Source organism: Meles meles, chromosome 7, assembly GCF_922984935.1.
Source record: "Meles meles chromosome 7, mMelMel3.1 paternal haplotype, whole genome shotgun sequence".
Taxonomy (NCBI): domain Eukaryota; kingdom Metazoa; phylum Chordata; class Mammalia; order Carnivora; family Mustelidae; genus Meles; species Meles meles.
The window spans coordinates 50,943,995-50,961,483 of NC_060072.1; the positions used below are offsets into that span (position 1 = coordinate 50,943,995).

The window sequence follows — 17,489 nt, forward strand, 5'->3', positions numbered from 1 at the left end:
ACCAAAATTCTGTTTTTCAGTTTTTTCAATCCTCAATGTGCCATATGTAGATTGTTCATCTGCAATTGAAAAATAATTTCCTGGGTAGATTAGATTGTCAGTTTATCTATGTCTAGTGATTTTTCCTTAATTAATGTTAGATTTGATTTTGATTTAAAAGTACTGGTGTTCTTACCATTAGAAAGTATATGGGGTGCCTGGGTGGCTCAGTGGGTTAAATCTCTGCCTTCGGCTCAGGTCATGGTCTCAGGATCCTGGGATCAGCCCTGCATTGGGCTCTCTGCTCAGCGGGGAGCCTCCTTCCTCCCTTTGTCTCTGCCTGCCTCTCTGCCTCGTTGTGATCTCTCTCTCTCTGTCAAATAAATAAATAAAATCCTTAAAAAAATTACAAATTTCTTTCTACTAGAAGATTTTGATCTTCTTATTTAGAGAGGAAAACTTATAAAAGATAAATTCCATCGACTTATTCAGCATTATATTAAAGTGTGATTGACATTTCATTATAAAATGATGTATTAAAAGTGAGATGTCTTCTTGAAAGTCAGATATTTTGACATAAAATTGACTTTATTAGTTTTTTTTAAAGTACACATTCTATATAGAAATTATAGCAGTGTACCAGTGGCCACACACACTTTCACAAATTCCTTCACTGTATTAGTTTGCTAGGCTGCCATTAACAAAGTACTACAGACTGGGTGGCTTCAACAGAAATTTATTTCCTCACAGTTCTGGAGGCTAGAAGTCTGAGATCATAGTTTGGTTTCTTCTGAGATCTCTCTCTTGGCTGGTTGATGGTATCTTCTCCCCATGTTTTTATATGGTTTTCTCTCTGTACTTGTCTGTGTCCAAATTTCCTCTTCTTAAAAGGACACAAGTCATTTTAGATTAGGCCCTACCCCAGTGACATCATTTTACCTTAATTACTTATTTAAACACCCTGTCTCCAAAAACGGACACATTCTGAGATACTAGAGCTTAGGACCTTGTAACAGTCTGAATGTTTTTTATCTCTTCCCCTGCCCCCTCACCAGTTTACATGTTGAAACTTAATGACAGTATGGTAGTATGAGGAGGTGGGTCTTCTGGGTCATGCCTAGGTCCTGAGGATGGAGCTTTCATGAATGGGATTTGTGCTCTTACAGAAGTGACCCCACAGAGATCCCTCACCCTTTCTGTCACATGAGGTAACAGTGAAAAGACACAGTCTTCAAACTGGGGAAAGGGCCTTTAGTCACTGAATCTGCCAGCACCTTGATCTTGGACTTCCTAGCCTCTAGAACTGTGAGAAATAAATTTCTGCTGTTTATAACTAGCTCTAGTTTTTTGTTATGGCAGCCCAAATAACTAAGACAGACTTCATTGTCTGAATTTTGAGGAGCACAGCTCGGCCCATAACACCCACTAAGCATCATTCTCCAGCTATTAAGTTGAAATAAATTAATAATATAGATTTAGCCTTTGGTGAATTTTAGATGCAAATTTGACTCCATCATTATCAATTAATTGTTGAATCCTCATTTGCATGGTGTTATACTCAAGTTTAACATAGCATAGTGGGTGAGAGATTTTAAATTGGAATCCTTACTGTGCAACCAACTGGTGATGTGACTTTTGGCAAGTTACTTATCCTTTCATAGGTCTTTTGCCTCATCTTTATAATGAGAGTCATAATACCTACCTTACTGGACTACTGTAAGGAATAATTGAGATGGATGTGTCATATAAACTAAGTGCTTAGTTAGTGTCAGCTATTATTAATTCTTACAGGCAGTCCAAAAGCAGGATGCACTGAATTGTGACTAAAGATAGTAAATAAGCAAATGCATATTTGACATTTAAAAAATGTAAAACAAGGGGCTCCTGGGTGGCTCAGTGGGTTAAAGCCTCTGCCTTCCGCTCAGGTCATGATCCCAGGGTCCTGGGATCGAGCCCCGCATCAGGCTCTCTGCTCAGCAGGGAGCCTGCTTCCTCCTCTCTCTCTGCCTGCCTCTCTCCTACTTGTGATCTCTCTCTGTCAAGTAAATAAATAAAATCTTTAAAAAAAAAAGTAAAACAGTGCCATTCTTTTTCATTAAATTTTTTTTTTTTTTGGTTTGAAAATAGTTTTTTTTTAAATAAAAATAATATAGACATGTAATTCAGTTATCTTTTTTAAAGGAGTTAAATTTTAAAAATTGTTTTAATTTCTGATGTGACAAATGATGTAACTTCAAGATTATAAAGAGATCACAAGACCAAGAAGGTTGAGAAACACTGATGCAGACTTTTATATTTTGTCAGTGAACCATAATTATTCGTACTTTCTCCTGTTGAAGAATTTTATAGGGTTCCTTCTTTTTTACTGGCAAAATCAGTGCTGCTGTGTTTGTCCCTATATGTCTTACAGTGTGCACAGATACTAGTTTGCCTAGACAGGGGGATATACCTAGGAGTGGAATTGCTGGATAAAGGGTACATACAACTTCAATTTCTAATAAAAAGTAAAGGTGAAAATATGCAGACTCCAGAAATATATTAAAAAGTGGAATTAGCAGGACTTGGACAGAGTGATCAACAACTCCACACGCAAGGTACAAAGTATAGCCAGAAGTAGGAGGAAAACAGAAAGAGCAGTATCTGAGAACTGTTTGTACAGAATGTAATTTTGCGAAAGGAGCAGTGGACTCTGCCTGCCTGCCTACATTTTTTCCTGCAGGCCTCCTCACACCACACTTTGATCCACTTGATGCACTTTGTGGGATTAGTAGTGTCAGCAGCCAGCTGTGGGCCTTTTTGGAACAGTTAGGAATTTTGCTTATTCATTTTTTTTTTTTTGGTATTGTAGATTTTATTTTCATTGAAACATATTTACAAGATACCATTTAATTTTTTAAGGGAAAGCAGGAGAAAACCTAGAATTTAGAGCAATCAAGATCAATGAGAGCCTGCTTATGTGTTTTTCCAGCAGTATCATGAAGTTAGAGGGGTAACTGCTTAAAAGGGCTGTGTATGAAATGACATCAGTTGTTTCAAATGTTACACATAGTAAAAATAAGAATATTTTAGTCCATTAAAATTTATTGGCTGTTTTTGAAGAGGAGTTTCCATGTCATGGTAGAAGATTCCAGATTGCAATGAATAAACAACTGGATCCAAAATAAATGAGATAATGTGTACATAATATATTCAATAAAATGGATTATGAAGCAAATGAGGGAATATAGGTAATTAGTAAAAAGTGGAATACAGGGAGTACTCTAGAGTTTTTGTTTTCAAATTTTTTTGTTCTGTTTGTTTTTTGGTTTTTGTTCTTTTTGTTTTTTTTTTTTGTTATGTTTTACTATATAAAGGAATTGAATGTGTTTGGAGAAGGACTCAGTGGAGACAGTTGAAGAAATTGATAGATGGAGAAGGAGCAGTGATGAAATACCCAAAAAAGAAGGAATGGGGTGACATGCAGACCAAAGAGTCATAAACTTCAACCTGGATCCCCGGGTTGTCTTATTAAAATGTATTCAGTAAGTCTGGAGTGCAACCTGACATTCTGCATTTCTAACAAGCTCCCAAGTGGTGCTGATACCACTATTCTGTAGACCTCAGATTAGCAAGAATCTAGATTACTTGTTCTCAAACTTGTTGGACACTGGAATCACCTGTAGAACTTTAAAAAGTCCCTAAGCTTCACCCACAGATACTTGATTTCATTACTTTGGGTGAGGTCTGACAGTTGGATTTTTAAAAATGGCTCAGGTGATTACAAAGTGAAGCAGAGTCTGAGAACTACTGATCTAGGCCACAGATAATGAGACAGGAAAACACTACTTTCTCTGTGAGAAGAAAAAAGACCAGTCCAGATACAGGTACCAGTGAGTACAGGAGGGAAGAGCAGGTTGATGACAGAGTGTGTTTTAATCAAAGTAATAAACATATGCAATTAGGAAAAAAAGTGCTATGCCCTCTATAATAAGAAATAGCTGTGCAGCCCTGACATACCACCCATCCCCAATCCTCTTTTCCCAGAGGTATGTTCATCTTTGTAGAGCTTTGCCTTGAAGTCCCCACCACCTATATGTCTACCACCTAGACATCATAGGGTCACCAGCTTAATCCCAGAAAGCCTTTGTAGTCCTCACTGAGTGATTATTCAGATTGGGCGTTCCATGGGAGAGGCCCTACTGGCTGGTGCTTGTTGTGTAGCAACCAGTGTGCTTCCAGTAAGGCTCCCCACTGTGCCTGGGGTCCCAGGGGATTCTTCCGGCTAGAGCTCTGAGTGACTCTTAAGCCTCGACCCTCCCTCAGGGGCTAAAGTTTCCTGAAGCCCGTAGTTTAGTTTCAGTCATCTTTGTATAACCAACATAGAGCCTATCACAGAATGCATACTCATGTAGGAATGAGGGAATGAATTAAAGATTTTTAAATATACTAACAGTGTGGTTTGGGAATGTAGGTGAGGTTTGGTGGGGTGGAGTCGGGAGCTGAGGACCAAGAAAGAATTATTGAAACGTCTTCGGTACAAAACGGTGGTTTTATTAAAGCACGGGGACAGGACCTGTGTGCAGAAAGAGCTGCTGCACCACACACTGTCTTGAGGAGCATATATACTCCCGACCTGGAGGTAGTAAGGAAAAGGGAGTTTTCAAAAGAACTTTGATATGCTAAAGAGGACGGACCTCTAAAGTACCTACAAGATAACAAGGTCTTGACATTTAAGGTTCTCTTCCCTCTAGCAAGGTATTAACACTAATGTTAATAACAGTTGGGAAATTCCTGGAAGAACGTCACACGTTTCCCATCTAGGAGTGGAGGTGAGATTGCAGGGTGTCGGCTTATGCTTTGTCTTCAGCTTGCCCTCTGTTTCCTGATCAGTTTTGACAAATGGTACATTCCCGAGATCATCACCCCAGATGGGAAAATTTAAGGGCTTTCAGCAAAAATGATTTCAATAACGCTTCTCGAAGAACACGTGATCTGACGCAGGACCTGCCAAGTGAAGCTCGGCTCTGAGCTCACTCTTTGGCAGGCAGGGTCACCTGGCCAGGATCGCTGTCGGGGTCCGAGCTAAGCCGCTCACGCCCAGCCTCCACCGCTATTTTACGCATTGTCCAAATCCCCCTTGGAAACCCACAAGGGAGGAGCCAAGCTCCAGACTCGCCCGCCCATCAAAGGAAGTACGCGAGCGCCGGACTCAGGAGACCCCGCCTCTTGAGGCTTTCCGGGGCATTTTGGCTCCCGGCGTGCAGTGCGCCCGCCCGGGACTCCCTGCGGTTTGTGGAAGGGGCTGCCGGAAGGCGGAAGTGCGCAGGCTTCCGGTCAGCGTGCTTCTGAGTATTGTCGGTGAGTTTCCCGGTGAGTTCTCTGCTTTCTCCGTGTAGTGGGCTGTGGAACTTGTCGCTGGATCCCGTTGCCCCTAGAAAATCTCGTCGCAAGCGTGGGCCGTCTCTGGGCAAGACTGAGTCCGGGGGAGACGCAGACCTGTTTCAAGGACGAGGTCTCCCGTGGTCTTGGTGGTGGCCCCCGGCTTCCCTGTGCTCTTCGCGAGGTGGAGCCCTCCTTCTTAGGTGGTCTCGCTTAGGTTAATCTGCGCCCTCAAGGCCGTTTACCGCAACCCTTCTATACCTACCCCTCGAAGTTTTGGGTTGTTGTAGACAGGGGAACAGAGTGAGTTGTGATTGCTGACGTCCAAAAACTGGTACTCCATTAGTTAGCCATTCAACAAATGGGCACTGCTTTGGGGGATCCAAGGGTGAGCAAGGTCTATTTAGTTAGCTTCTGCCTTCGTGGAGCCCACAGTCCACCGGGAATGAAAGAAAATAAAGAATATAACTCCAGATTCCATTTAAGAGGAAAGAAAATGATGATATGGTGGAGAATAAAAGGAGGGGAATCTATAGGGGTAGGGTCAGAGAAGCTTTCTCTGAGGTATTTAAGTGAAGGTGCAAGCGTTGGGAAGATCATGTTAAGATTCTGTATCCCCCTCTCTCTCTGCCCCTACCCCTGCTGGTACTCTTAGTCTCTCTCTTTAAAAAAAAAAAAAAAAGAAAGCAAGAAAAGAAAAACTCATACTAACTGCTTTGTGGAGGATTCAGGGCTGAGGCTGAGGGGTGAAGAACAGCAGGAGTGGAAATAGACAAGCTTAAAATAGCTACATTGAATTGAGGGGAGGATAATGAGGAAGACAGGTGGGATATCCTATAGGCTTGGAGGAAATCAAGTTTAAAAATATTTATAAAAACATTTTGGGGGCACCTGGGCGGCTCAGTCAGATAAGTCAGACTCTTGATCTTAGCTCAGATCTGGATCTCAGGGTGCTGAGTTCAAGCTGCACATGGAGCCTACTTTAAAAATATACAACCCTCCCCACCCCCCCAAAAAAAACGATTTTGTAATTTGTACGTTGTTGTATAAATATAAATTGATGATGCTCTTTGCATTTGGGGGGAAGTTAAATTTTTGCATCTTGTATGGAAATTCCAGGAGTTTTCAGAAATTGGCTTGACTTAGAGTTTGCCAGCGGCCACAAGGAGTTTAATTCGGTGCTCTTGTTATTTAACGGCTCTATATGACATGTTGACCCTCACATAATTCATTATGCCATCATAAATCATGAACAGAGTGAGGAGTTTTACCTTCCATTTGTTCATGTTCTGTAGAGATACCTTTTGACCTGGTTTTCCAAGGATTTACTCTTCTTTCTTTAATAGCAAATTTTTGCTTTTGCATTTGTATTTCTGTTAGCTTTCCAGGTAAAATATGGCTAAAAGTTTACGGAGTAAGTGGAAGAGGAAGATGCGTGCAGAAAAGAGAAAAAAGAATGCCCCAAAGGAACTCAGCCGACTTAAAAGTATTCTTAAAATAGATAGTGATGTTTTAATGAAAGATGTTCAAGAGATAGCAACTGTGGTGGTACCCAAACATTGTCAAGAGAAAACTCAGTCCGTGGTACAAGATGAAAAAGGTGGGTTTACATGCTTCATTTAAAAATAATAATTCTATCAATTTTCTTTTGTGACGTTTTCCCTCTTTGATTGCCTTCCGTTCTTTGCTGCGCTTGCTTCGTACAAGCCTCGTGCCATGCCCATGTAATTTTTTAAAGGCTTATAATCCCGCTAGGTAGTCTATGCTGAACTATTTTAAAGCCAACAAACTAAAATAAACATGCATGACAATCAGGCTCTTAAAATAGAAGTAGGTTTATGTGGTGTCCAAGGAAGGGAGCAGCGATCCTCAGCCCTCCAATCAAAGACGTTTCCCGCTTGCTGATACTCTCTCAAAGGCCAGTTTCTCTATTTGTGTTCTGAATCCTCTCCATTCAAAGGCTGTCCGCATGTATCCTGTTTATCAATCTGTTTTCTCCCCTGGGTTGTTTCTTCAACCATTGTGTTCTGGAATGTTCCTTCTGAAAAAAAGAAAAATCCTCCCCTTGATCTCAAATTTCTCAGTCTTTTGCTTTATTCAGCTCTCCTTGAAGCTTCTTAACACTTGTGTTTCCTTGTATGTACACTGCCTCTACCCACTGGCTCTCTGGTCATTGAGGTAAAAGTCACATAACATAAAATTAACCATTTTAAAGTATACAGTAAGTAGTATTTAGTACATTGATGATGTTGGCCAGCTATCACCTCTTTCCAAAACATTTTCATCACCTTAAAAGGAAACCCTGTACAGTCTTTTTCTTCCTTCCTTCCCATAGTCTCTAGCAACCACTAATGTGTTTCCTGTATCTATGGATTTATGGTCTGGCTATTTCACATAAAAGAAATCACATAACATGTGACCTTTTGTGTCTGACTTCTTTCACCTACCGTAAGTTATGGCATTTCCTTGCTTAAAACATCTCATTGTCTTTCCATGTGCTCATCAGAGCTTACCGGGTCCTACGTAATCTGGTTCTGGTACTTTTTTTTTTTTTTAAATTCACTTAACACAGGCTACAGTTTGCTTTGTTATGTTCCCTTCAACAGAACATCGTAAGCTCCATGACAGCCCGTTTGGACCATTTTATCCCCAGAACCTAGAGTAGTACGTAAAATAATCATTCAACAACTAGTTATTGAATGGCTGATCTGTAGCAGGCACTATTCTAGGCACTGAGGAAACATGATAAATACAAGGGAACTGGCCTCCATCCCTATGTGATTTACATTATATCGGAGGAGACCACAAGTAAACCAGATAAATGAATTAATGTAATGTCAGGCAGTGGAGATCATGGAAGACCCCATATACCCTGGTAAGTTCCCAGAGAGGGACATTCTGGGCAAACCATTCACAGCAGATAAGGTTGGTGATAGATGTACCACAGCGTGGCCGCACCGAGCTTCCTACCAGGTCTTCTGTTCAGTGGAGCTGGATCTCTGCGTATTTTCTGGGTAAGAAAGAGGCTCAGCCCAGTGTATATCCAGGTCTTCCTTTCTTTCTCTTTGTCCCTGCCTTCCCTTTCTTTCCTGTCTTTTCTTTCATATAATTTTGTTTTTAAGTAAATTCTACCCCAGTGTGGGGCTCAGACTCATGACCCCAAGATGAAGAATCACTTGCTCTACCAACTGAGCCAGCCAGGCACCCGTATATCCAGGTTTTCTTTTTCTTTCTTTCTTTTAAGTTTTTATTTATTTAAGTAATCTCTACACTCAGGATCCTGAGGTCAGGAGTCACATGCTCCTCTGACTGAGCCAGCCAAGCCCCCCCATCCAGATTTTTCTTTGTCATCTGCCCATCTCTGTCATCACAGGCTTGTTGCTTACTACCCCACTCCTTCCAAGTACACTTCTCTGGAAGTGGCCAGCCGTTCCTGATAGTTCATTTGCATCTAAGGCCTGTCCATTAAACGCATGGTTGCTCTTAATAAGTTCAACTGTCTTATTTAGCTCAGGAAAGCACTTAATCTGAGAAATGTTCTTCTAACGCACATATGCTCATAGCCATACACTTACCTTTCATGCAGTGACACAAACCTACACAGCCTAAATGCATGTTTCCTATTTAGCTTTTCTAGTCCAAAGATGGACACTCATGACACATTCTTCAGAAAGTTTCTTAGTGACTAAATGACATCTCTGGTTCCTTATAAGTACTTTTTATGTCTTTCATGGTTGTACAAATACATGGGAGGATGTCCGAGTCCCTTGAATGTGCTGTGAAAAGTTTTCAGTGTTAGTGAGTGCTCCACAGAAAAAGGGATTTTTTTTTCCTTTGTAGTTTCAGACCACTTTCAAGTCTCATGTTCTTATTGACTTAACATGCATTTTCATAAGGTTGTTTCCTCATTGATGAGCATTAATAGTTTTCTGTCTCTTATTCAGATGACATGAAAATGGAGACTGAAATTAAGAGAAACAAAAAGAGTCTTCTAGACCAGCATGGACAGTACCCCATATGGATGAACCAGAGACAAAGGAAAAGGCTGAAGGCAAAGCGAGAAAAAGGGAAGGGGAAAAGCAAAGCAAAAGCAGCAAAGGCGGCCAAGGGTTTGGCCTGGTAGACTATTAAAAACTTGAAAACTCCTACATGGGACAGGTCTTTAATTAGAATGTATACATGGATTTCAACTTCCACCAAGCGAAAACTTTGTTTCCAGATTTAACTTGACCTTGTTCTTCAATTCAAACTCAACTCAACTTTGTTTTGGGATCTTGAATAAAATATTCTCATTGATGAATAAGAGCTACACTGGTACTTTAATTGGATGCTGTCCAGTGTGGAGGGATTCCCAGATACCACAATTCTCTCAAGTGTTACTGCGGCTGTAACTATTTGGTCTCAGTAAAGATGAAAAAAAAAAGACTGACAAATTTGAGGTGATTCAGGTTTAAAGAAAACTTTTATACAATTTAAAATACAATGTGAGTAGAAGCACTGCTTGTTTGGAGTTTTGCTTTTGTTTAATTCAGAGTAAAAGATATTTTGTCAAGACCCTAAAGAGCTTTTCTTTCACCTATCCTTCAAGGTTTCTAGTAGTAAAGAAAACCACCTTCAATTAAATTGTTTAAAAAAACTGAAGTTTTTGTGTAGAGTATTAACATTTATAAATTTGTATGCTCCATCTGTTCAGGAGATAGAATATCCTGGAAACTAGTTTAATGGTCTTCAGTTTTTATATTATGTAGCCTAATATAACACAGCATTCCCCAGAGTATGTTTCTCAGACACAGTTTTTCTGAATGCATGGTGAGAAACACATTCGATAGTCCCATCAGTTTGGGAAATGCTACATACTTGAAGATTCACAGAAAGTATTAGTATAGTTCTAGAGATCTAATAGTCGAGAAAACTGTTCAACTTTGACTTTCAAACTAGTGTTCTGAAGGATAGAATATACTGTCGGAAATGTTGGTAAAATGAAATGACTTGTTAAGTCATGTCTTGCTACAGTTTACTAATTTCACCCTTAATTTAAATTTATTTTTAGTTAAGGAATTTAAACTTTTTATTCCCTCTGAAATTTTACTGTAGTCCTTTTAACCATCCTTACATGTTCACTGGAATAACATTGATTGAATGCCTACTATGTGCTAGGAACTTTTCCACGTGCTCAGGACACAGGGAAGGAGACCGAGGAGGTTTTGGGCATCTACTCAGAAGAGGCTGTTAGCTTAGAGGATAACCAAGTTAAAAGTGAAATTTATTAGAATAAAGTCACTTAGTCATCAAGACACAGATTCATGCCAGGCACGCTGCTAGGTTATGACACCATCATAGAGAGGAATAGAAGGACATGACCGAAGTCTTTGAGGAGATTTGAATAGATAAAATTCAGTGCCAGTAAAATCTTATATAGTAGATTATATTATATAGATTATCTTATATAATAGACTCTTCTCAATTTACTCAGTGATTAGTTCACCAAAAGGTTAGTGGATAGTTTTTAAATATTTAAAATAGATTTTTTCTCAAAGCTAATAGAAAAGAGTTGGGAAGAAAATGTTACCCGTGGCCTTTTTTTGCCTTTTGGTGTAGTTGCGCGCAACAAATAGTTTGTGAGGAAAAAGTAAATACATACGTATCCGTGAAAAAAAGTTGCTAACAATATCTAAGCCAATGGCAATATCAGCCTAAATATACTAGTCATTTATTTGTTAACGCCATCATAGGAATTGACCGTATTGATGATGATACACACTTGATGCCTACTTAAAATTTAGCAGCGTTGTCCGGTATTTTGTAGCTGGATTTTCTTTTCTTTCTTTTTTTCTTTAGATTTTATTTATTTATTTGACAGAGAGAGACCAGTGAGAGAGGGAACATAAGCAAGGGGAGTGGGAGAGGGAGAAGCAGTCTTCCTACAGCCAGGCTCGATCCCAGGACCTGGGGTCATGACCTGAGCTGAAGGCAGGCACTTAATGACTGAGTCACCCAGGTGCCCATGGATTTTCTTGAAGTTGACATCAGAGACCAATACCAGGGATATGGTCGTGTGATCTGTGGTGGGTAACTTCTAATTTGACTCCAGTGGTAACAGCTTTGAACTCTCATCCAGGGCCTCTTGATATTAGGACATTCACTGATGTTTGTCCAATGACGAAATGTGTCTGTCTGTTCGGGATTTCACTTAAGATGATAAATCAAAACTGCACTCTTGGAAAACGTACTTTGGAAACATGCTCTCAGATATCCTAGGGCTTCTCCACAGGTGGGTCTGAGAGAGAAGTTGTCTTGCATGAGGCTGTGACTGGGGCTTCGAGGCGTCCTGAACTGGACAGCCAGCAAGATTCTTCCCACCTCCAAAGCTTGGCGGAAATTTAGACTGACATTCCAAAATGTCAGTACTGTACAGGGGTACAGTACACTAAAGTTCTTTTCTTTGTTGCTTTATTCTTAAGGGTCCTACGTTAAGTATAGCATCGTCCTTTCGTCTTTTACACAGCTTTTTAAAATTGCATCTGTGTTCCAGAGAATTGCTGTAAAACCACCAGATGGAGCTCAAGCTGAGCACCAAATCACTTTTTGGAAGTAGAGGGGCCTAAATCACAATAGGACTTGAATAGAACATTCCATTTTTTTTTAAGATTTTATTTATTGGGGCGCCTGGGTGGCTCAGTGGATTAAGCCGCTGCCTTCGGCTCAGGTCATGATCTCAGGGTCCTGGGATCGAGCCCCGCATCAGGCTCTCTGCTCCACGGGGAGCCTGCTTCCTCCTCTCTCTCTGCCTGCCTCTCTGCCTACTTGTGATCTCTCTCTCTGTCAAATAAATAAATAAAATCTTTTTTTTTTAAAGATTTTATTTATTTATTTGACAGACAGAGATCACAAGTAGGCAGAGAGGCAGGCAGAGAGAGAGAGAGAAGCAGGCTCCCCACTGAGGAGAGAGCTCGATGCAGCACTCAATCCCAGGACCCTGAGATCATAACCTGAGTCGAAGGCAGAGGCTTAACCTACTGAGCCACCCAGGCACCCCTCCATTTTTGTTTTTAAGAAATTAAAATAAGGGGACTCAAAATTGTTTCCATTTATTTTTTATCTGTTAAACAGGCCTTGTCTATATTACTTAATCCTAAACTCTTCAAAGTATTAACTCACTTAATCCTCCCGGCAACACCTCTGTTGGGTTCAACCCATTTTGCAGGCTCACGATTTATAGACCTTTTCTCAAATTACAGTCTAACTCGGACCGGAGCTCCGTAGGTAGTACTGCTATAGAATGGGCCCGAGTCAGTGGTGCGGGACCGTCCAGAGAGTCATGCGAGCTGCAGTCGAAGCTCTAGGCCGGGTCAAGCAGTGGCTTTGAGTACATCTTATTTTTTTCTATTGTCACACTGATGTAGATATGTTTGTTCCTCCCCTGTGCTGCCTAGAATAAATACACCATGGGATATATTTGCTCATTAGGAAATTTGGGTATTTTCCAAATTCGGATTTCAATATCTGGGATATGATTTTGGGGAGTTGGAAAATTCAAAATAACTGGCTAAAAATACCTTGGTTTAAATAACTGCAATGGATTGTTTGTGACTGTGAGGGTTAGGGTTGTATAGTTTAGATCAGCACAGACCTGGCCACACCATAAATGGGCATCATCTGAAGAGATGTCGAGGAATTCCCAAGTTTATAAATAGTGCACTCGAGAAGCAGATGCTGGGCTGCGAGCAGCCTAATAGCCAAGTGACTAACTTCCGATGCCCCCTGGCAGAGTGACTGAAGTCCGTGCTAGTCACAAGATAGGCTCGTTCTTCCCTGAATGCCACTGCAGCACACGCTAATTTTACAAGGAAATGCTGAGTAGGGAGGGGTGTGCATGGAGAACTGTTAGGGACTCAGGCCAGGTCAAAGGCCACTTGACTGTTCCAGGAGCCTCATGAGGCAGCAGGGGAGCCAGGGCCAAATTTGTGTCTGCTTACAGAAAACCCTAAATTTCATGTAGTTGAATGCCAAGGGTCGTCACCTATTTCAGAGCAAGAGAAAAATACGTGATGTCAAATAAGACTCATTTGGCAGAATAATAGTAATGATCACAACCAACATTTAGAGCATGTTGTGTTAAATGCTTTACCTATATTATTTCATGTAATCCTGAAAAACATGCTGTGGGATCAATACTCTTGTCCCGATTTTCGGAAGAGGAAACACCTTTGAAGAGGTCAGTATACATGCCTCAAGTTATGCACCTATTAAGATGTGAGCAAGGCTGCCCTAGACTGTGGAATGAATGCCTGGATGGTGGGTTCAGAGGGACAGACTTTGATTCAGCCTAAGGAAGAAACTTCTAATTGATATGGAAAATGGAACAGGCAGCCTTCTGGGTACTATCGTATCAAACTTGGGTGGGGCGTTGGAGAGCCACTTGGCTGGAACACAGCAGAATGGATTCAAACGTGGTACTTGGAAATTGGGTTGAAACCTGCGAAAGTCCTTTTTGGCTAAGAAATGCCTGGCCGGAAGTTGTCACGTCTGAAACGTGTCGTGCTTATTTTACTCTTTACAATCTGTTGGTGCCCCACGATTATAGGGTTAAGTCTCTTTTGGGTGGAAATAACAAAATCTGAGATCTTAAATTTGTTAATGTTGTTAAGTCTGGTATTTATTCCTTTAAGTTCCACTGTAAAGGATGGAAAATCTTTGTAAACATCTGCTTTAAACAATGAATGGGGTAAAGTTCTTTGCATTTCAATTTTGAGAATGGCATAGTTCTATAATACATTGTTTATAATATGCAGAATGTATTTAATTTCCTAAAGCGATGACTTGTCTTGGCATTATGCTATCTTATGAAACACTTTCTCACTCTCACATTGTGCCTTTATAAGTTTTCAATATCGGCAAAACCTTTAAAGGGTTTTAGTGGGGTGTTGTGTATCATTGTACAGTAACTGCTAGTACATATGGTATTTCTGATCCGTGTAATAAAGTACATTTGTCATGTGTCTTGTGATCTGCATACCTTTCAGCTGTTACTTCATAAATCTGTTCCATCGGAGAACTGCTTTGCACAGCAACAGTTGAAGCTGCTTTTAATAAACTAATATTTTGTGTCTTTTATATGTAATCAACAGGAAGTATTATAGACTTGTGCCTCTGTGGAGAAACATTCCACTCAAGTTCTTTTCTCTTGACAATAATGGAAAAAAATAGCTTGGGAAAAGCCCAGATGTTCAAGAACATATGTCGTTTGCTCCTAAGGGTCAGCTGAAGATCTTTTGTCTTGCTCCAGGGTTTTTTGTTTGTTTGTTTTGTTAATGCTATAGAGAAGAAACAGTTTGAGATATATGATGGTGGGGTGAGGGGTAGAGTTACAAATTTAAGTGAGAGACCAACATTGGGTGCCATTTGTCAAAATTCTAAAATGCCTCACCTTATGCAAAGAGGTGATATTCTTGACCAGAGCTGTAGGCAGTTGGCCAAAGATTGGTCATTCCCACATGCTTCCCTACTCAGCCATAAGCATTCTGCCCTAGTTTTAGTCTTTGTTTTGTCCCAAACCTCAAACTGACAGTGTCTTCACAAAAGCAGAAGTGTTTAAAATTCAGGTAAACCCTTGAATAACTGGAGAGCAGCTATTGTCTTTCTTTAGCTGTAGAAATTTGCTCCATGAGTCAGCTCTCCGCAAACTAGGGAATTGGTTATCAGTAACTGTATAGGAAAATATTCTTGGAAAATGCTAAGGAAAAGGAAGCTCTGTGCCTTAGGTGTAGTTGGTATGGACGTTCTGCATAAGCCTATGAATCTTTAAGAAGAGTTGCCATAAAGAGAATGGGAACCAGCTGTTCCAAATCTCCACTGACGAAACGGGTTTTAACTGTAGCAGAAAGGATTTGGGTTAAATGTAAAGAAGAACTTCCTGAATGTGAGTGTGATTGAAAGCCAAGTATGGATTGAAAAGAGGCTGTCGAGTTGTCTCTGGAGGAGAGAGAGCGTGCTAGAGAAAGAAATGGAAGGGGGCCGAAGAGTGGGAGGTACCCCCCTTAATCAAGACGGTTTAAGTGTAATTCTGCCCAATAGGTATGAGGGCTTCATTCTCTTTTCTCACACTCCCATCTCAGGTTATGAGGCTTAGAAGATCAGACCTGAAGAACAGACAGACTTCAGTCATTAGAACTAAAAGGCCAGGGGACCCCTAGGTCTGGATGTCCTTTTGGTATATTTTGTAATTGGAAGGAAACGCTAAGGTGTGACCAGTGGATGAGAAAGTGGACCCAGGGTTAATTTTCCACCCGTATCATTAAAGACCAGCGTACACACTGAGTTCGTGGTGTGCCAGTGGGGAATTGGACACTGAGCCATTTCTGGAAGGACAAGGGGTTGGTAGGCTGAGACCGCTGGGCTCAAGATGGGTTGGGAGGCTCAGGGAGCAGGTAAAACTACCATGTCATGGCGGGGCCTGTTCCAGCAGAGTATTTTCCCTAGGAAGTCTCCAGCAAGACCAGAAGTTTCAGATCTAACTTGGCACTTTGAATTCCAGAGAACAAAGAGCAAGGTCAGGGAAAATGGACCTTTTTTTCTTCCCTGCTGGTGGTCACCACCCTGTCCCTGTCCGCCCCCACTTGGCATTCCGTTCTGTGCCTCTCTTTTCTTTGCATGTCTTCACTTTCAGTCTTTCTCCTTCAGTCTGTGTTTCTTGCAAATTATTTTTAAAAATTGTTTTATTTAATAAAAGTTTAAAGCTGTAAGTCAGACTTTTTTTTTTTAATTTATCTCTTAGGGAAAAAAAATGCTGCTAAGTTTAGTTCTAAGTGTTTCTTGTTTATAAATGATGCAGGGCATTTTTCTCTGTGGCCCGGTGACCATGGTAGAAATAGATTTCCAGCTTCTGTGCTGTTTCTCTTCATCACTTTGTCTTTCTCTCTACCCCTGTTCCCCCCCCCCCTTTTTTTCTCCCTATTTCTACACTGTCCTCTTCTGTGTGGGTATCACTTAATTTCCTCTCCAGGCTCAAATCACTACCCTCCTTGCATCCTCTGACTCCCTTCCCCTTGGTTCTTCCCTTTTCACCTCAGTCCTCCTGCTCCTTAAGTTCCTCTTTCTTTTCACCCTTCTTGCTTCATCTTAACTGGATGCATGACTAGGAAATACGCTTTATAACAGGGAAAGACAAACAGGCTGGCCATTTGTTTTTATAAATAAAGTTTTATTGGAACATAGCTACTACACTCACTCATTCATATATTGTCTATGATTGCTTTTGTGTTACAGAGACAGAGTTGAGCAGTCATGAATAAGACCGTCTTCTGGCCTGCAAAGCCGTATTTTTACCATCTAGCTTTTCAAGAAGTTTGCTGAATCTTGCTTTAAAATATTTTTGTATTGATTGAAGGCTTTGTTCTTTATTTGGAAATTCAGGTGATTTAGATTGGTTTTAGATCTCCCATTCCTACTTAATGAAATTAAGTTGCCTTTTATAATTTCATGTTCCCCTAAATTTCTTACTTGAAGACAATGGTATCTAAAAGAAAAAAGACAAGCTCATCCTGACTATCAAACAAGGTGGGTAACACCGAAGGGTTGTTGTTTGTGGTGTGTTTGTGTTGACATGTGTTTCCCACCTTCCACCTCTGACTGGACTGTTTTTAGTCTTTAGGGAAAGAAATTCCATTGTAAATATAAAAAAAAATCTAACAACTAACTTTTCTTTTATGTCTACGATCTGTTTTTGGAAATGTTAGATGCTAGAGAAAGGACTCTGTTTTAATTTAGGATGGCACCCAGAATAGGGGCACATAGAAAAACATTCCAATTCAGTTTGATTTGGCGGGTGGTCTCATTGAGAATATTGTACACACATACGCTTATCGGTTGGTTTCATTGTCATGAAATTAATATGGATTTAAAATAGCCATAGGATTTAAGGGTGAAAAATGTTTTAGAGATCACTTATTTTAGCACTGTGCTTTTCAACGGATAAGGAAAACTGAAGTCCTGATTTTCCCAAGATATTAGGAGTTTAGCACAGAGTCCAGGAGCCCAAGTCTCTTTATTCTCAGACCAGATTTTTCCTAAACCATAACGCAATGACAGCTAGCTGTGCAAGTGTAACATTCCAACTAGTTACGATTAATTCTGTTCCTTTCCTTTTGCTAAAG

General features: G+C 40.5%; 1 protein-coding gene across 2 annotated transcripts; it reads left to right on the top strand.

Moving 5' to 3' along the window:
• Positions 1–5,232: 5,232 nt before the first annotated feature.
• On the top strand, positions 5,233–9,978 carry LLPH (LLP homolog, long-term synaptic facilitation factor). Of its 2 annotated transcripts, none has more exons than XM_046013684.1 (3): positions 5,233–5,328; positions 6,718–6,937; positions 9,282–9,978. In XM_046013684.1, exons 2-3 carry the CDS (start codon positions 6,733–6,735, stop codon positions 9,458–9,460), a joined length of 384 nt encoding a protein of 127 aa, XP_045869640.1. In that variant the 5' UTR covers positions 5,233–5,328; positions 6,718–6,732; the 3' UTR covers positions 9,461–9,978. The 2 variants fall into 2 exon arrangements, with proteins under 2 accessions (XP_045869640.1, XP_045869641.1); XM_046013685.1 differs by having other exon boundaries at positions 5,233–5,316.
• Positions 9,979–17,489: the final 7,511 nt, after the last annotated feature.